The 21279-nt window shown below is 36.3% G+C and overlaps 1 protein-coding gene across 1 annotated transcript; it reads right to left on the bottom strand.

The window, feature by feature from the left end:
* Positions 1 to 8184: 8184 nt before the first annotated feature.
* On the bottom strand, positions 8185 to 19592 carry LOC137190995 (lysosomal thioesterase PPT2-A-like). The gene is made up of 8 exons (XM_067600765.1): positions 19291 to 19592; positions 18311 to 18464; positions 11415 to 11510; positions 11101 to 11208; positions 10878 to 10961; positions 10672 to 10756; positions 9779 to 9833; positions 8185 to 9621 (listed from the first exon to the last, which is right to left on the bottom strand). The coding sequence occupies exons 1-8, from the start codon at positions 19441 to 19443 to the stop codon at positions 9478 to 9480; spliced, it is 879 nt and encodes a 292-aa protein (XP_067456866.1). The 5' UTR covers positions 19444 to 19592; the 3' UTR covers positions 8185 to 9477.
* Between the last annotated feature and the right edge of the window lie 1687 nt (positions 19593 to 21279).

The following is a 21279-nucleotide window of genomic DNA, read 5'->3' as shown; positions in this document are numbered from 1 at the left end:
GTTTGTGAGAGTGATGTGTTAGAAGTGGTCAGAAAGTTTAAGAATAAAAAATCCACTGATGATAACAATATTGATATGTCACTCATAAAAGAAGTTATTGACTGTGTCCTCGAGCCATTTACTTATACATGTAATAAATCCTTTCAAACACATATTTTTCCCTATAAAATGGAAGTGGCTAAGGTGATTCCAATTTATAAAAATGGTGACAAACATATTTTATCAAACTATAGACCTGTGTCTTTGCTACCTCAATTTTCTAAAATACTCAAAAAACTATTTGTAAATAGACTTGATGACTTTATTGAGAAATATGAATTACTCAGTGACCATCAATATGGGTTTAGGAGCAAGCGATTAACATCTTTAACGGTAATGGATTTTGTGGAAAATATAGCAACAGCAGTAGACAAGAAACAACACACTATAGGTGTATTTATTGATTTATGTAAAGCGTTTGACACAATAGATCATTCCTTACTTCTGCAGAAATTGGAATACTATGGTATAAGAGGTGTCACACAACACTGGTTAAGAAGTTATTTAACTAATAGGTTTCAATATGTAAAAATTAATAATACTGAATGAGAAGAGTGACCTGTGGTGCTCCACAAGGTTCGGTATTGGGACCTAAGTTATTTATACTTTATTTGAATGATATTTGTACAGTATCTAATAAGTTGAAATGTGTTATGTTTGCTGATGATACAAATTTATTTTGTTGAAATTTATTGAGTTGAAATTGGTAGAGTATATGAAACTAAATTCTTGGGAGAGATTATAGATCATAAACTCTGTTGGAAGCCACATATAGAGTATATCAAACGGAAATTATCTAAATCTGTTGCTATTCTTTACAAAACAAGGGATCTGTTGAATAAGAAATGTTTGTATATATTGTATTGTTCACTTATACTGCCATACATGTCATATTGTCTTGAGGTCTGGGGAAATGTATATAAAACAAATATAGACCCTATAATTAAACTCCAGAAAAGAGCTATTAGAATAATAAATAAAGCTTGCTACTGTGAATCCACTAATCAATAATTCATAGGGTCCTGTATGTTAAAATTTTTAGATATTGTGTATTTAAAAACATTGGAATTACTTTTTCGAGTTAGGAATAAAAGCCTTCCTATTTGTATTCAACAATTTTTTAAATTAAGAGAAGGAAATTATAATCTAAGAGGATTTTGTATTTTTGACATATGTAATGTGAGAACCAATGTAAAATACAGATGTGTTTCACATTTGGGAGTCAAACTATGGAATGGTCTTAGCGATGAGTGAAAATTGTGTAACTCTCTGTTGAGTTTCAAAAAAGCCTTAAAATGTAAAATAATAAAGGATTATGATGTAAAATGATAAAGATGTAAAATAATTAGGATAACAATTTAGAGTAAATTTTCTTTTTTTCTTTATTTCATACTGCTAATATTCTGGGTTATCTTATGGATTGTATAGGATAGGCAAAAATAAGCCTTTGGCTTCAGCCTATTCCTTTTTCGGTCATTGATTGTGTGATTTTTTTATTGTGTGAAATGGATTGGTATAAACATGTATGATGATGTTTTTGTCAGTTGCATATCCACACAAATTTTTGTTTTGTTCCTTATTATGTATGACCGAAATAAACTATTCATTCATTCATTAATATTACATGTAACAATACTGCCCTCTAGTGACAAGAGTTAAATTCCCTTATGTTAAGAGTTAACTAGAAAATGCAATTTCTGTAGAAATTGCGTGTGATTGCTGAAAGTGAATTTACATTGCATAACTGGAAGCTGAACACTATCAAGATTAAAATCAGAAATGGGTGGAATTGAACCTATACCCTCATGTTTGTAAAACAGACATGCTATGCATTGAGCTAACATGTCACACAATAACATCAGGCCAGATTCTGGTATTCAGCCTGTCAATTGCATGAAATTGACAAAAAAGCAGTTGAGCTCAGCTCATTAAGCAGATTGACATCACCTGCACTCCATCACTACTGAGTTCCGCCCTAAGCAGGGCTCGAACTCACAACCTTTGGATCTAAAAGGAGTTGAGATGGTGAAGCTGATTATGAGAACAATGTTCTAAACCAGAGCCAACAGACATTCCCAGTAATGAGAGAAAAAAATCTCCATTTTGATGAGGAAAATGTATTTGTCTCAAAGTAGAGCTTGAAGCCCAGAGATTTGTACATCAGTAGTGAAAGCAAGACTAGTTTAACATGAGAATGAATGACATGTGTAAAAAGTGTTTGAAGGAAGAGAGAATCTGTAAGTTTAAGAAACCGGAGTGAGAGGAGACACACATCCTGCAGACTGTATTGCAGTTAATGAGAACATGACAGGGACTCTCTATCAACTAAGATTCAGATCTCAAAAACTACAAGTCCTATGTGAAATGTATTTACATTTTGAGAGAGAGGAGGCTTGTGGCAACATACTGAGGCAAGATATGTGCTTGAGGAGTTAAAATTGTGGGAGTGACAGCAGTTTAGAAAAACATTTCTGGTCTAAAATTATCTGTGCTCTCCACTGTGCCTGATCACATGACACACTTGTGAGACCTGAAAAAATCTGAAACACCCCTGACTTTGGGCTTAAATTGCTGAAAAACTACAAAACATATCACTAAACAATCTGATAACTTTGAAAGTTCAAGTTTTGTGAAGATTTTACAGTTTGAATGGCATCTGTATGATAAGGGACTTCCGAGCAGATGAGTGTCAAAGTGACCAAGGTTCCAACTCAGTTGGACGGTTCGTCCCATAGACTGCCATTATAAATTTTAATGTTTTAAAAAATTACATAAAATCGCTGAAACATCTATTAATCAATACTAGTTGTATTTTAAAATCACTTAAGTGCTTAACTTTTGATCTATTAACCTCATAGACAATCATGTTTTAGTAGTTAAATTAGATGAGTAGTTGTACTGAAAGAATGTTTCTGAAGTAATAAGAATGTAAAGATATAATGTTTGAAGGATTTCAGTTTAAAGTTGTTTTTTTTATTGTTAAACAATAGTCACATTGAATGTTTTTATATTATGAAGTAAGGGTTATGTTGAGCTGATATTTAAATATGTTTTTGAACAAAATCTAATCACATATATGTTGCCTAACTTTATTTCCTTTCACTATAGTATTAAACTTTATTTCAGTAGATGGTTTGAGAAGTGTAAATAGTTTGAGAAAGTTGAATCAATGAAGGTTGTATGCTTAGACATCATGAAGTGTTAATATGAAGGTTAATGTTTGTTATGTTATTAGAAGAACTGACTTATTATGAAACGTATGTAAACTGCTTAACTGTTTTTACTGTTTAAAGTATGTGATATAAGCTGACAGGAAATGTTCAGACCTAGTGATTTTCAAATGATATTTTTGCATATAAAAAGTAATTACACTTTCCCAAAAATTCCTTTATTTCAAGGATGCTGCAAACACCAGCCACACCTAAAGTCCCCGAAAACAAAGAAATAGCATATACATCATTAATTCGGAAGACTTTTAGAACACACTCAAAACTCCTCCTGTTTTATCCTAACTTATAAAAACAGCCTCAAAGAGATTCCTCTTTGAGCTGGCCTCCAAGAACTCTAGAAAACTCTTAAGATGTCTCTTTTATTTGTTGTTATCCTTTATTGAAACAAGTTTAGTTTGTTTTTGTTTTATTTGTGACATTAAGTCTTGTATTTTCACGTACAGTAATTTAATTTTGACATAAATACATACAGTATTTCATTCTGAAGTAAATAACACTGAAGATGGATGGATGAGTGTCTGTGTGTGGACTGTAATGCGTGTCTGCTGTGTGAGACCAGGGTGATGAGAGTGGGTTTTAGGGAAGTTAGCCAAGATTGAAACATTCATACACAAATACACTCGAGCTCATACACATACTGGATACACAAACATATACACATGGTGCATGCATGCAAGTATTCCTCCTCTCTTATATATGGAGTAAAAAATAATAAATAAATATATACATAAATAAAGTAAAGCAATTAAACAGTCGATTGATTCAGTTGAACACATAAAGATCTGTATGTGTGTGAGTGTTTGTGTGTGTGTGTGTGTGTGTGTGTGTGTTCACCTTTTTCTTTGTACAGTATACACAGAAGAACAGTCCAGTTAGAAATTGTCAATATATACAGAGACCACTACTCTTGCTCATGGACTCGTCTCCTCTGTCGAGCTGTGACGTTTAGCTCATGAACATCTAGGACTTATGGGAAATGAAGTTCATTAAAGGCCACTAAAATATATAAATACTGAATAAACAAAGATATTAGATTGTTTTTCAGAAAACTCTCACCCTTATCAAAACATAGTAAGTGTGCCACACAACATAGTGTTGAGGAAGGTTCTGTTCCAAGACTGGACTTTTAGTAACTAGTGCAGTGCCTGTTTATAAGGGGCGTATTGCTTAGAAGACAGAGTCACTGCAAATCAATACAAAGTTGTTCTGAGTGATCACTGAATGGTTTGATGAGTATGAAATGATGGCAATCATATGCTATGGCCTTCACAGTCACCAGATTTCAACCCTATTGAACACCTATGGGAGATTTTGGATGGTGTATTAGACAGCACTCTCCACCGCCATCATCAAAAACGCCAAATGAGGGAATATCTTTTTGAAGAGTGCTTTTCATCCCTCCAGAAGAGTTCCAGAGAATTGTGGAATCAATGCCAAGGCTGAGGATAATCATCATACGATAAAGGTGATGACTCAGAACAACTTTGTATTGATTTGCAGTGACCCTTCCCTCTGAGGGGACAAGTGGACCCAAACCATGCCAGCAAAACGCCCCCCACAGCATAACAGAGCCACCAGATCCCCTCACTATGGGGGCATTCAGACCTGTACCAGGTTTTCCTTTAATTTGTCACCCATCTTTACATACATACAGACTGACAGACAGACAGAGATTCCTTGCTTTATATAGAGAGAAGATGGTGTGGTGTCTTACAGTTCCCCCACTCGGCAGTAGTTCACTTCCGGAGAGCTTCAGCCGTTGATGACAATTAATTAACACACTTGGAGGCATTAGAAAACAGGTTACACAACAACAACTTTTATGATCAGAGTTGATGTCTTGATAGTGCTATAAGTGAATCATATAAAGGATAACTAGTATAAAGCAAGGCTAAATACTGGATACTACTCTAACTGAAATGGTTATCTGGATTATTATGGCCACCTTACTAGTCTTACACAAACTCTAGCATAGCAGGGTTTTTTTTTGATCAAAGTCAACAACAAAGCAATAACAGCTTGTTATTTTTAATCAATCATACTCAGGGTCATCCTCAGGGTCATACTTAGGGTCATACTCTGGTTCATAATCAGGGTCAGGATCAGGTTCAAAATATGAATCGGACTCGACATTTAGAACTGACACCTCTGGATACATATGTGGTTGCTCTTGTTTCACAAATCCCTTTGTGGCTAGTTCACGCAGTTGTCAGCTGCTTAAGGTCTGTGGGCATGCCATGACGCCAAGTTGATAGCTGGTGGTAGGATGGAGGTTCTGGAAAAAGAGAGATTTAAAATTAAAACCGTCCTCCATCCCTAGCTCATTTTGGGAACTAAAGAAGGCTTAATTGAGGCATCCGTAGTATGCGTGTGGGCTCTTGTGCCTTCCATGTTTGACTCCTTAAGCAGCCGTCAGACCTGTCTGCGATGCAGGGTCTGAATTTTTTATCAGTGCCTGGTAAAGCAGTTCATAATTAGCTTGGACACAGCGAGACTGACTTCACAATTCAAAGTCATCGTGATCAGACAGATTTTATCATCAACTGCAGGATTTGGGTATCTTCGTAGATGGAAGTCAAGTTCTTCTAGATAGATATGGGTATCATGAAAACCACTGAAGTCAGGTTCAACGCGTGTTATGTTGTGAGCAATCTTATCTAGGTCTCTAATACAGGGGCTCTGTGGAGAGTGGTGAGATCAAACCTCCTTGAGCTCCCTTAGGGGGTGAGTACCCCCACTTGTGTCTTGTGGCTGAGGGACTCAGCTTCTTCTAGCTTCTGTCGTATTTCTAGAATGCGCTTTTGATCTACTTCTCTAAATTCATACAGTACGCTATATGCTAAGCCACGTCTAAGAAGATTTTCTGTCATGACAGACAATAAAGTTTTCTGAATCTGAATCTGAATCTGAATTAGCAGCAAAATGTACTTAAAGTATCAAAAGTAAATGTACTCATCATGTCATATATATATATATATATATATATATATATATATATATATATATATATATATATATATATATATATATATCTTCAGTGACAAGAAGAGGAGTCCTGTAACAGATGGTATGGCCCCCACAGAGTGCTGATCTCAACATCATTGAGTCGGTCTGGGATTATATGAAGAGACAGAAGCAACTGAGACGCCTCAATCCACAGAAGAACATGTTGCCAAGGTACAGCTAAATTTGACAAGTTTGTCTAGTCTATAACAATGCATATTTTATAAACTAATCGTTTTACACATGAAATATTTATCTGAAAAGTTGCTGGTAAGTAGCCTTTAGCTGTAAAATATATGTCATGAGTAAAAAGTACAATATTTCCCTCTGAAATGTAGTGAAGTAGAAGCACAAAGTAGCATAAAAAAGAAATACTCAAGCAAAGTACAAGTGCTTAAGTACACTACTCAAGTAAGTGTATTTTCCACCACTGGGAACAGAGGAAATAACCTCCATGTAGCCTAAAGATCCATATTAGGGGCAATAACTATGTGTGTGTGTGTGAGACCCAGTAGGGAGTTGGAATTGGTTTACAGGAACCATAGATAAGGATGCATTTCTGATGTCCCCAATTGCAGTCATAATGCCGTGTCACAACTTCAACGTTGTGTAAAATGCTGAACGTTCAAGTTGAGCAAGGCAAGATAGAAAACGTTTATATTCTCCTCTTTTTTTGAATACCTTGTCATTTATGAACAACTACTGCTTACTGCTGATAATGATGCAAAAGCATTCAACATATTTTGGTTTCTTTTCCTACACAACTAATTTGCCAAAAAATCTGAGTTGGATAAGAATTGAAATTGAGTCTTAAAAAGTGACATTTCTGATTACATAAATTCCCTTTTTCCTATTAACTCAGAATCCATAAGTTAACTCCTCTGAATAAGTTCATTAAAAAATAATTGGTCTTATTGATTGACCACACAGCCTTCAGTATTTGATCTAATCATGTGTAAAGGACAAAAGAGTACATGTGCACACGGTCAGGGGCCAAATGAAAATATCTATAGGCCTATCTATATCTCAGGACAAGCTACATAAACACTGTACACTCAACAATGACACTGGGATAGACACTGAACAGTCTAAAATTGTTAAAAGATATTTCAGGCTATTACTAAAATGATTGAGGGCAAACTTGCATTTTTATTTTAATCTAACCTCCTGGTTTGCAGTCAACCACAGTGATTAAATATTGAAGATTTAACATAACAAAAGAAACATCTGTATGAGCTAATATTATATTCCTGCAATAAATACTAACTCCATTTTCACTGAGACTTCTACTTTAGTTTGTTTGTCGGTCAATTTTAAGGCTGTACTTTGTGGTACTGTTGTAGTGGACTGCATTATATTCAAAGATGCTTCTAATTTTGTGTCCATTTAACTAAATGGAGGAACAAAACCTCACAACAATGGAGACTGCAGTCTGATACAGCAGCAACACAACATCAAAAAACCTGAATTAACATATTTGACAATGTCATCAACAATTCGAAAGTTTTCTAAAGGAAGGAATAATAGGACTGCTGTATAACACCACAGTACAATGTAGTTTCTATTTTGTGGTCAGTTTGTTTTTTTGTATTTTTCTTTGTTTCTACTGTGTTTTTGTCTCCTTTCTTTTGTTTTGTTTTCTTCTGTGTGCTATAAATAACATTGGATCACCTGTGTTGTGTGTAAAATACCATATAAATAAAGTTGAGTTGAGTATATCCAGGGTTAACATGGTCGTTTTATAATAGCTGAGTCATCTAATATCACTGTTACACACCAACATTTCACAGTACTGCGATTAGCACACAAAAATTCACATATTTCTGAAAATGCCTTTGAAACAACTTGATCTCTATCATACTCTCTCTATATAAAAAAACAATAAAACAAGGTAAAATGACCAAACATTCAATCGATGCTGTAGCGGTTTAATAGAGAAGCAAGAATAGAGATACAAGATAAGTACAACATTTCAGATATTCCAAAGTTATTCTTCTCCAACAAATCTGATAAAGCAGAAAAATAAACAAATCTGTGATGCAGTTGTGAATTTACCCTTTAAAATACTCCAAAGTACCTTATTCTCCATACCAGAGGGCAGTGATTGATTGGTCATCGTTCATGTGTTGCCATGGCACAGACATTTATTAGAATAAATTTCATTAGACACTTGAAGGCTGCTATTTCTTGTAATATTAGGAACCATTTGAGAATATTCCTATAGATCATTTTTAAAAGTGGCCTTGCAGCAAAAACAGGACAATTTTCACTTTATTTACACAAAATGTATAATTGAAAAAATATTCATGCTAATGGGACTTAATGTCTTTTGTTTTAGTTTTAACTTTAAATGTTATAAATTCTGTTTAGACAGATGTGTACCTGATCCTAGAACTTCCATTTTAGGAAGATCACAATATTTGATCAATTCAGTTACTGCTACAATTTGGCATGGTTATGGTAAAAAGGCACATTTTAAAGGCATAAAACAAAGATGCACTCTTACTATTTAAACACTGGATAAATTAAATTAAGGTGTACTTCATAAGCAAAGAATCTAATATTGTGTAGCAAGAAAAGTAATATTATTAAAATATTAAGATATGGAAACCCTTTTTGACATATCTGTCCCATCATCATGAAGAAAAAAAAAACAATGGATGCTGCTATTGTAATAATATGACAATACATGGAATATAATAATATGGTAGATATGGCATAGTAATATAACATCATTATGATGACTTTTTCATGGGAGGTGTCTTAAAGAAGGGAAACTGCAGATCTGGACTTGGGTCAATCTGTCTTTTGTTTTGTGTGTAAATGGGTCCTGCATGTGGTTACTGTCTTGTATAGAAATTCATATAAAGAAAATATATTGAAAACAGGGAATTAGGGGTGGCACGCTGGTGGAAGACGGTGCCAGCTGGGCCCTTTTTGTGTGGAGTTTGTTCTGTGTGTAATTGTATGTACTGTATAGGTGTAAATCTGAGTGTGAATGGTTTTCTGTCTGTATGTGTCAGTCTGTCAGCTCTGTGACAGACCAGACCTGAGCTTTGATAGGCTCCAGCCCCCTGTGACCCTGAAAAAAGATAAGCGAGTATAGATAATAATGGAAATAAATGATAGCCTTTTTCTCGTCTTTCATTGCTCATGCTTTGCACAAGAATGAGCAATTTCAGTACCCTCTGTGGGTGTATTGTTTTCAAGTGAGCCATTTCTTTATGCACCTCCTGAACACTTCGGAGCTGGAGTACCAGTCAGAGTGCTCCACGCCAGGTAGAACACAAGTCGACACATCTCCACGAGCGTTCAGCGTCTTCAGTCCAAACGTATCCTCCTTGTAAAACTTTCAAAGGGAGAGAAGAGAGAGATGTAGTTGGATGGAGGGTCTTGACAGAATAAAGTAAAACTAAAGATCAGTTTTCAGCTAATACAATTTACCAAAGGAGTAGGTTGGACAGAGTTGTAAAGAATCATGTACATTATGCTAGTTTCCAACTTACCTGCTCGTCCATCATTTGCACAACATGTTCTCTGCTGTCATAGAATCCAAACAGGCTGTGTAGGAAAGAGGAAATAGTCAGGAACAGGATCGAAACCTCTGCTGCTATTTGACCACAAAGACGTCACTTGACACTCTTTCTGAATGCTCAGTTTTAGAATTGATTGTATTGATACCTCACTTCACTGTCTTACACCTGAGTATCTATCTAAGCTGATTCAAGAAACGTCCTGGTCTGTATTTCTCTTTTTCTGTCTTTAAACTGGCAACTATTGGGGTTAGTTTGAGAGGTGAATATGTTTTTAGTTCAACCTTTAAAACTTCAGACAGAAAAACAGTTTCAGGTTTGATCGGCTTTGCAGAAAAACTCTTTCACTCATTACATTTTGGCAGGTTTCTGAAATGTGTGGACAGTAAGAGACATATGAAGACCAATGTAGAGCACCAAACTCCTCCAAAAATTCTTTCATTTTTATGTTGCATGTTTTAGTTGTGACACAGTTTTATAATTTTATATCTTATTCCTACATTAATCATATTCCATCCTACTGGTTTTATGCAATTTGACAAAAATTACATATTTATTTAACACACTTGCAAATGTGCTTCATAAAACTACAAAGCGCACACAAAAATACTATTTAATCAGGGACGTCAACTCAGAGCAAATTATTGACCTCAAAAAAAGCAACAATGTTTATTTTTCCCTAATTCTTCTCTTCATAGGACCAGCTGTGATATTATTGTTAAAAGAAAATCATATAAAATATGTGGAACATAAGATAAGAAGGCTGTAATATGATTAATTTGGCTCACAGTATTTAACACAGACACAGTCAAATAAAAGAGACTCAGCAGTATTCAATGATTGTAAAACTTTGATGAGATTTAAACCTGGACTGCCACGGTGTGATGACGCCATCATCTGGTCCTCCAATCAGCACAAGTTTCTTGATGCGCAGGAAGTTTTGTCTCCATGCTGAGGAAGTGAAATTGATAAATGCATGTTTTTTTTTTATTCTGTTACAATATGTCCACAAGTATCGTACTTATAGTATAGTACAGTTCATAATGCCCATGACAGGAACTTATTCCATTACATTTCATGTCATTGTGAGGTTTGTCACCATCGAGCTGTGGCAGAAAGATGTTGCTCTGGAAGTAGCGGAACCTGTGGTGAGGATCTGTAGAGAAAAGATAAATATATATCTGTTGCAGTGTCTTTTCAAGGGGCAGTGTAATGTCATGTGCAGGCTATCCTCAGTTAAAGGTAAATGTTTTCAGCTTTTGAACACAGTGAATACCCCCTTCCCTTATTCTCACCGTTCCAGAAGTTGCAGATAGACAGTGTCTGTCCCATGCTGTTGTAGCAAATGTGAAACACTATTGATTTAAACGTGAAAGGAAATATCTGCTTCAGGTAGCCTGTGACTGTGGAGTGAGACGGTTAGAAAAAGAGTTTTTACAGTTATATTCTGCATGTTATTATCAATCACAAATCAATACAATTTGTTTATATTTTTAAAGTTCTGGTGACTCAGCTGAGAGTCCTTAATTCAACATCCCTATGGAGGACATTTTGGTCAGGGGTAACTGGGATTTAGTCATATTTTTGACATGAAATGAAGTTCACTGACTTCCATATTGCCCAGCCTGTGGTGATGCCAGTGAGATGAAAGTGTGCACGTTGTGGTACGGAGTCGTGGCGAGAAGTGCACGACAAATTAGACCACCTGAGAAAAAAAATAAGAGGACATAAGATTCACAAGATCAAGAGAGTTCCAACAAACAAATATATATGATCTGATGCAGTGATCCTTTCTATTGTTTAATCTCTGTGTAGTCCTGTGTTTATGCTAAGGTAGTGGTTCTCAAGGTGGTTTCCGGGGACCCTCAGGGGTCCTTTAGGGGGGTTCCAGTGGGTCCCTAGCAAAAAGGTGAATAATTTATTTTTACTACAATTCCATCCATAAGTAACATTATGACAAATGTATGAGGATTTTGGTCATGGGTTTCACACATTCTCTGTCATAAAACATCTAAAAGCAAAAATCTTATCAGATGGGGGACCCTGGGAAAAAAACTCCTCTCAAATCTGGGTCTGTGGTCTAATTTGTGTCAGTTTAGGGGTCCATGATGTGAAAAAGTTTGAGAACCACTTTGCTAAGGGTAGAGAAGATGCAGTATGGCTTAATGGTTACTGAATGGGCACCTCCCACTGCATATGTTGCAACAAACACAGCAAGTTATAACAAGACTATTAAGTCTATACAGCCACACAAATTAATGGCTCTGTGAGGCTGCAGGCAAAACAATGCTAGGAGCTAAGTGGTAACATGCTCACAATGACAATGCTAACATGCTAACGTTAAGCAGGTATGTTTACAGTGTAGTTTGTTGTTAGTATGCTATAATTTGCGAATTAACACTAAAAAAGTAGACTACAGCTGATATTGATTGTAATGTCATTAGTTGTGTTAGTAAAACATCAGGTTACCACCAAAGTTATTACAATTGCTCGTGTGAGGAATGTAAATATCTGTAGCAAATTTCACGGCAACACCCAAGACATTTCACTCAAAACCATAAATGTAAACCTCATGGTGGTACTAGAGGAAAACTCCCCATCATTAGGATATTACATCCTCTGGGAACCACGGATGTCTGTGCTAAAATTTGTGCCAATGCATCAAGTAGGTGAGATGTTGAGATATTTCACAAGATAAGTGAAAATTTTGAGGTAAAGTCAAGAGATCACTTAAGTCAGTAGGATTCATTCACTGGGAACCATGGATGTCTGTGCAAAATTTAATCCACAGTGGTGAAAAGTAACTACAAGTACAGTGCTCAAGTAAAATTTTGAGGTACTTGTACTTCTACTATACTTCTACTGTTTGAGTGTAGTAAATCTTACTTGAGTATTTCAATTTGATACTACTTTATAGCCTACTAACAGTCCACTACATTTCAGAGGGGAATATTGTACATTCTACTCCATCACATTTATCTGACAGCTTTAGTTACTTTTCAGATGAAGATTTGACACAATGGATAATAAAACAAGCTTTTAAAATACGACACATTGTTAAAGATGAATTAAGATATTAAGTTGGCCAAACATAAGCAGTGGTTTCCGAGCAGAGAGCCCCAAAAGAGAAACTCTAAGAAGAAAGACTTTAAGGTGTTAAGTACCCGGCAATCTTCTTAAAGGTAACTTTCTTTAAAGGCTCGTTCTTGGTTTTTGTTATTAACGAGATGCAATTGTGATTTAATGTTTTTACGTTTTAATCTTTGTAAACTCGCGAGCAGCTCGTGGATTAGCGTTGTGAAGATGTAAGTGAGTTATTATTATGCTATAGCCTATAAAGTTATTTATAAGACACAAAGAGATTTGTACCTTGTTTAGATTTGTTTTGTTTTTTTTAAAGCTGGCAGAGAATGTGTCACAGTCACCCATTTAGCCGGCAGCCTGCACTTGTGCACACTGAAAAATACGTTGGTGGATTTTGGGAGACAAAACATCACTTTTTGTCCATTGGGACACTGTCCATGGTGTTGAAAGGTGCGCTCGGAAGGTGTGCTAAGAGCTGAAACAATTGTTCTTGATCCTGATAAAAACGCCTATGGTGCATGCATAAGCGCATACATGCGGCACACTCAAGGGTCCCAGTTCGGGGGTTTGAAAATATGGTTACCCTGACGTAAAATTGACTCCAGTTTCCTATTTAATGTCTTTTTTTTAAATTAACAATACTTAGGGTCTATTTCTTGTTTATGGTATCTCATGTTTTTGTGATGCGTAATCCCTATCATTAGGTGTGCTGGCACTGAATGTGCAAAGCAAAATAAAAATAAATAAATAGGGCATAAATAAATAAAAGTCCTAAAAGGATCACAACAGTAGCTAATGGCCTCCTTTGCAGTGCTGAGGACTTGTGAATAAAAATGCCAGTCTCCTGTCCACTCCACCCCTTCTCTCCCTTCTTTCTCCTACTTGATTGTTAACTGAAATAAAATGCACTGAAATATATCCTCTGTGGATCCATTGGTTTTAATGTTTTAGACAGACTTTATTACTAATATTTTTCATTGTATAAAATTTGATATTTATGTTGTTTTTTTAAAAAAGTAGTTATAATGTCAGAATAAATAATTAGTAACAAATTACGCAGCTGAGTAATATAAACTCAATCAATCAAACCTTATTTATATGGCATCTTTCATACAGGTTAGTGCAATTCGAAATGCTTTACAGATGACTGACAAGTTGATAATAAGAGAGGACAAATGTGAACAGTGCAAACGATTGGGACTAACATAATAGACTAATACTGAGACTAATGCATACATGGAAAAAAAAATAAGAAGGATTAATCATATCATAAAATAAATGATTAAATAAAATAAATAATTATGATAAAATATTCAAATCATAGTGAATTACAGAGCTGATAAGAATCACTCGTTAATCTTTATCCAGTCTTCAGAGTAAAACTTTATTCTTTATGTGTCATCATATGTCAGTTGCTTACAGAAAGCAGAATAAAAATGGAAAGACCAATAAAACACCAATAAAGGCGTTTGTGTAATTTCAGAGTAGTTTATATAGCTGTACCTTTACCACATAAAATGTCCAAAATCTTAAAACATAAATGGGTTTCGCCCATTCGCCAGTTTCGCCACTGGATGGCACTCCAGTTAACAAAACATTTTAAATAACTGCACACCTAAAATTTCTTCAGAAATTTCTTCAGAAATTTTTACCTTTTGTCGTTGAATTCGTAGTCCAATGCTATTTTCACAGTTTCACAATGTAGCCTATGCCTTTTTTACAGTAGAAAACTCGCAGGTGTAAATAATGAAATGAATGATGACTGAATCCCATTTTTCTGCTTTGGTAATGTTATTAGTAACACCTGTGCTTTTTCTGCAATGGCAAGTCAAAACTGTCCGCTGTTAAAAATGCCTATTGGAGGAGATAGTATTTGAATGACATAAATATCCTAAAGATATGTTTTTGCAACTTAAGAATTTCCAAATCTGTACACAGCTGTACATCCAACCTGAAGTTAAAAGTTTGACATTCCTGTTTGTAAATGTGTTTTCATAAGAACATAAACTGTGGGCTACCATGTGAAAATGGCACATATCTTGGTATTTTGAAAATGCGGAAGAGGAAGTTGATAGAGATATTATCTCTCAACTTTAATGTGTGAACTGTATGTATACTGCGATAGTGTGTGCGTCAGTGTTATTGTATGTGTGGGTTAAATATTTACATTCAGTTCATGTGTGCAACTACGTGCATTCAGTCTGTGAATTAACGTTTGGTCACATTTTTATGTTCAGTTCTGTACTGCTGTGAGTTTGCATAAATGAGCGGGAGAGACCTTGTCAAAGTAAAATAAAATAGATGCCATTTGCACTGCACAGTTTCTGCACTGTATATATTGCTAGATGTACTTATTTTGTTAAGTTGACCTTCAACCACTGGCGCTGAAACTAGGGGGGCCAAGGGGCCATTGGCCCCCCTCACTTTACCGTCCTTCCACATTATTTTTAAGTCACGAATCACTGTAAATCCTCAAATAAATTGCAACTCTTAGGGTAACAAGAGCTCTCTGTTTGAGTTCATGTCATCAGCAACAGTGAACACAACAGCTGGTAGCGCGGTGCCAAAGCTTTGGGTCCGGGGCGCCACTGCTTCAGCCCTGAATGGTTTTAGCCGAGCCGCACATATTTCTGCTCCCCAAAAGTGGTGTTTTAATGTAACAGAGTGGAGGGGGAGAAAAATGGTGATGCACATAACAAGGCGCATACAGGCCATGGATGTATTACAGGCTGTAAAGTTGCTGTTTACAGTGAGTGGAGCGGTTTCCAGTGTTTCAGGCTTTTCTCCACATTTCAGCGCACAGATCGGTTCATAATGAAAACTGCAGAGAGCACAAAGGCCTCAAATTGCATGTCTTTAATTAGCAGAGGGGCGCACACACAGAGCTCTCCACAATCACCAAGCTACTTTCATGCATTTCGCTTCTTTTACTTCTCTAGTTTTTCGCATCTACAACATAATCTACTGAAATGTCCACCAGACTACTCTACAGCTATTATTGTGACTCAGGCAGGTCTTAAACGTGTCAGATTAATTTCTGAATTTTACATTAATGTTGTTCAGGTGTCACTGAATGTTTCCGGGATTTCGCAGAAACATCAGTACTGCTGTTCTGTTTGTTGTCCACAGCTGCTGTGCGTCAGATTCTTTCATTTGACTTTACTAAATACCTGCAGCGTCACACAGCAGCTGAAACTATAAGTATGCCTTTAAATTGGGAGAGTGATGTGCGCATTTACTCAGGTGCAGCGGTAACTTCATTAAAAGGATCGGTCAGGATCTGACGGTAATTAATGTTTTGTGTTCTGCTACACATCTACACCACTGACTGTATATAAAGAGGTCAGCTGTTACACACAGATTCCAGGTTTATACGGTGGAATTGTTTGTAATAAAACAGCCCTTATGGATCGCCCTTGCTGAAAACAGTCCTGTATAAAACAATAAGGTGCTGCGTTGGTGCGGGGGCGTTGTTTTAAGTGTGGTTGAGACAATGAAATATGATTCAGCAGTCCGATTGGAGTAACAGATTATTGCATTTAAAGGTTGATCAAAACGTTATCTGAGTCTGAGAGAGAGTCTCTGACAGACTGACTGACACACCTTTTCTCATTCACCATATCCTCTCTTTTTATGCATGAAGTAACAGTTAACATTTCTCAACTATCTAAACCTTATGGGTCAGGACTTCTCTTGGGTCACTTGATATTCAAATTAATGATAGATGAGCTGCATTTATCTAGTGCTTTTATCCAAAGTAATTATTATCTTAATTTAGAGCATTGTTTTGTAGAACTTCTTCCAACTTGCACCATGTGCAAAAGCTCCTATCTGCAAAATGATCCAGGAAAAGTGGGGAAAACCTCCTATCTGCACTTTGCGAGGCACTAATACCTAGTCGGTATACACATAATATATTATGTATTGGGTATCCTTAACAAATAGCATTCTGCAAGAAAACAACAAGTTTTTTTTAGTTTTCTCAAAAAAGTGCATTTTTCAGATAGGAGGTTTTGCTCTTTGGCCATCGATATAAGAGTTAATATCTTACACTGTACTGTAACTTTTACTCTCCTGTTTTATCTGTCTTACTCTATTTTAGCTTCTTTTTATTCCAAATTTAACACTTTTTAATTGTATTTAAATGTCTCTTGAATCCTTTGCCTTGTGTTGCTTTTATATTCTGTATTGATGCCTTTTATACTCTTTGTAAAGCACTTTGAATTGCCTTGTTGTTGAAATGTGCTATACAAGTAAACTTGCCTTGCCTTTTGTAGTTGAATATGTTGTCTGATACTATTTTCACAGTTTCACAATGTATGTAACTTATTTCACAATTCAAAATTTCAAAATTTGTATAGAGATGTACATTCAACCTGGAAGTTGAAAGTTTGACAGGCCTGTTTGTAAATGTATTTTCATAAGAACATAAGCTGTGGGCACCTATCATGTTAAAAATGTGGAAGTGGAAGTTGAAGGCGTGTTGTGCAAAGATATTGGATGCTGTGAGTGTGTGTGTGTGTGTGTGTGTGTGTGTGTGTGTGTGTGTGTGTGTGTGTGTGTGTGTGTTAGTATTATTGTATGTCTGGGTTAAATATTTGCATTCAGTTCATTTGCCTCTTGTTCACCCATTCACTGACACACCGATAACAGCAAGCTACCATACAAAGCACTGGTCTAACCAGCAACTGGGGTTCAGTGTGATGGATCGAACCACCAACCCCACAATTAGAGGACAAGTCGCTCTACTTGCTGAGCTGCAGTGGCAAATTTACATGTGTTTGATATATTTTTACTTAAAAATTAATGCAACAAGTATGAAACACATTATTTTTATTGAATTCATTTTGGGCTATGATAGAAAAGTATTCCACACTTGAACTCTTAGTTTTTAGAGTGACTTTTTGACACTGAGGGAACACATACAGTACTGTGCAAAAGTTTTAGCACGACAACAACCCAAAAACTACTGTCAGAGTTATAAAGAACTATGTTCAGCAAAAAGAGGAACAAGCAGTCCTGCAACAGATGATATGGCCCCCACAGAGTCTTGAGAATTGATGAGAATTGTTGACTCTAAATCAACAATTCCAGTATCCAATTGACCTGATCTGACCTACATGTCTTTGGAAATACTAGCTTACCCCAGTTGTTTTTGATATATTAGTTAATTTGCAGTAAATTGATAAAACACATCCTTATTTAGCAAAAGCACTGTGTTGATGTTGTACTTAAGTAGTGCAAATTTTGTTCATTATTAGTTTTAATAGGAATTCAGCACTGTATGCTGGTCCTGGAGACTGTGACTTTGTTACATGCCTTTAAGTGTGTGTGTGTGTGTGTGTGTGTGTGTGTGTGTGTGTGTGTGTGTGTGTGTGTGTGTGTGAGAGAGAGAGAGAGAGAGATTGAGTGAGAAAAGACCTTGTGAATAGCACAGAAGATGGATGCCATTAGGAGCCTTTCGCATGATGGGATCAATGGCTTTCCTGAAGTCTTGGACCTGCCTCCACAATGGCCTCAGACTGTTTTCGTTGTTATACAGGCTAATCACTTTCACCTTAGTGCCTGGATGCGCCTGGGAATAAAATAAACATTAAAAAAGGAGCTGTGATTCAAAAGAAGGGACAGAGTAACAGAGGCATAGTAATAACTGATTAAATGAGCAAATTTAATCAGTTAGATTTCTATGGATCGTGTTCATGGATCGCTTGCTATCTCTCTCTCTCAGCCCAACCAGTCAAGGCAGATGACCGCCTACATAGAGTCCAGTTCTGTTCAAGCTTTTTTCTTGTTAAAGGGGAGTTTTTCCTTGCCACTGTCGCCAAGTCCTTGTTCATGGGGGAATGTTGGGTCTCTGTAAATTAAAGAGTACAGTCTAGACCTGCTCTATATGAAAAATGTCATGAGATAATTTCTGTTGCGATTTGGCTTTAGCTTTATGAATAAATTTGACTTGACAAATTATCAGCCTGATAATTGATAATGTTATCAGCCAACTCAATCATGTGGGCTTATATGATTCTCCCAAAATAATATCTAAAGGGTTTCTTTCTAAAATAAAATCTAACAAGTCTGCAAAAGAAAAAATGACAAAAGTACAAAAAGTACAGAAGTATTACCAGCTAAATTGACATAAAGTATTAAAAATGAAGTACTTGTTTTACAGAAAATTGGCCCATGTGACGGATATATTTCATCATCTGGATAAAAAATAAAAACCTCAAAAAGTTTGATTATTTTTTCAGATCTTTAACAGTTTTCTTTTGTATTTTATAAGCTTATCATATATCATTTAATCTAAATTTGCAATCCAAAAAAGTAACTGCATCTGTCAAATAAAGGTGTTGGAGTAAAAATTGCAACATTTCCCTCTGAATTGTAGTGGAGTTCAGATGTCCTACCTTGGTTATATACTGAACCAGCTTTTTGAATGGTTCAGGTCCCTGAAAAAGACCATGCACGATGACAACAGGTCTGTATGCGTCAATGCAAACCCCTGTCAACAGCAGCAGCAGCAGGGTTGGTGATCCTCGGATGACCTGCGGGCTCTTCATCTTTAAAGGTGAGACCTCTGGCCGAGCAGATGAAGGATCGAGATCGAGTTTGAGACTTTGCTCTTAGGTTCAGGTCTTAAATAGTGTTGATGAGTAGTTATCGATCTCTTGCAACATGCATGCCCACTTCCTTCCTCATCACTGCTGTTCTTGCTACTGTAGTAGTGTGCAGTTTTTTTTTTTTCATTTACAGAGATCAGTGAAGGCCACTGAAATGAAGGGTTCACAATTTTCAAGTCTGTTTTAAAACAATACTCAGGTGTCCAAATGAACATTGAAATAGGTTTTTCTTGCCATAATCGTTCCTGCTGTTCGTACTAACCACTGGAAGATCCCTTCATAACGCAATAAGTGATGGCCAAAATCCACAAGCCTCCATCTGTGCAAAAATGTATTTAAAAGTTTATCTGAAGCTAATATGAAGCTTCAGCCATCCAGATAAGTCAAATCAAGAAGATATCTTTCGCCATTACGGTCTTTTTAGTGCCAAAGTCTGTCTTTTGGTTAATATACTTCCATTGCAGCTCAACAGGGAAATACTGTCTAAGGAAACACAAGGAGGGAATTTGATGCTAAAAAGACAGTAAATGTGGCAAATATCCATGTGATATGACTCAGATATAAGTGTCTGATAAACCTTTAAATGCATTTTTGCACAAAATGACTGTGTTGACACACTGTGGATTTTGGCCCCCATCACTTACATTGAAAGCACATTTGAAGGGGATCTTTTAAAAGCCAGTAGTATGAACAGGAGGAATGATTACAGTGAGGAAAACCTCTATCGATATGCTTCCAATAGTCGATTGGTAATGTACTCATGTGTTAGTGCTTTTATTTACCTCATAATGTTTCTGTGCAATGTCTCTGAAATATCTGTCAGAGGAAACAAGGCCGACCCAATGCTTGTTGTTGTTCTCCAGGGATGGTTTGCACCAACTCTTCTTTACTAAGCCTGGTCCTAAATGCTAACACAGTCTTTGTTAAGACCAGTCTTTAGAATGGACTTTATGTTGGTTGCACCAACCAAACTTAAGCCTAGTCTTAACTACACCCGATCTTAGCAATGCGCATCCATGAGAATACCCATGCGACTATGGCTATTGCCTAGTAGTATGCATTGTTAGGACACATTGTTAACAATCTCCTGTTGTGTTGCTAATTTGTTGCTAATCATTTCTAATTTGCAGCAACGTTATGGAGGATCAAAGAAAAAGAAAAGGCAATTTCACGAACACTGAGATAAGAAAATTAATAAAGCTGTACAGTCAGCACAAGAAAACACTGACTGCAGTCCAGCAAAATAACAAATAAGAAGAAGCAGTTGACTTGGAGAGAAATAATGGAGGCCATAAATGATTGCTTAGACTCGGGCAGCCTAGTTCAGAAAATGATGCATGGAAAAAGTGGAAAGACCTTCTGAGCAAGGCAAAGATTTTGACTTTACGCCTGCTCTTAACTGGGCTTAAGATTTACACCTGGTCTTAGCAAGAAGAAGGCTTAAACCTAGATGGTTTAACTGCCGTAACTATTAAGTCGGACTTAGAACACCAAGTTACGACCGACTTAGCTTAAAACCAGACGTGTGGCTGTTGGTGCAACCAGTTTAGATGACCAGATGGGGGCAGTAAGTGCAGCCTCTGACGCAACTCTGCTCTTCTTTGGTGATTTTTACAGATGTGTTTCTGCTTTTGACTTAACATGCATTAAGTGAAGTTATGGGTTTTTCATGAATGAAATCACAAATAGTTTAATATGGTCATGGTGGGATGCTCGTAACTACTGCGCGTTCTCCCTGGGAGATTATAAACAGTCAAAGCAAGCATCTTATTTGTA

This window comes from Thunnus thynnus, chromosome 10 (genome assembly GCF_963924715.1).
Source record: "Thunnus thynnus chromosome 10, fThuThy2.1, whole genome shotgun sequence".
In the NCBI taxonomy this organism is placed as follows: Eukaryota; Metazoa; Chordata; class Actinopteri; order Scombriformes; family Scombridae; genus Thunnus; species Thunnus thynnus.
This window is presented reverse-complemented; position numbering and strand designations above follow the sequence as displayed.

Bases quoted from the DNA above. Each gene is read 5' to 3' on its own strand.
- LOC137190995 (XM_067600765.1), bottom strand. From the start codon at position 19,443: ATGAAGAGCCCGCAGGTCATCCGAGGATCACCAACCCTGCTGCTGCTG. The intron at 10,962-11,100 runs GTGAGAATAAGG...TTTTCTCTACAG, and splicing joins TATCTGCAACTTCTGGAACG to ATCCTCACCACAGGTTCCGC. The intron at 9,834-10,671 runs GTTTAAATCTCA...TTTCCTACACAG, and splicing joins ATCACACCGTGGCAGTCCAG to CCTGTTTGGATTCTATGACA.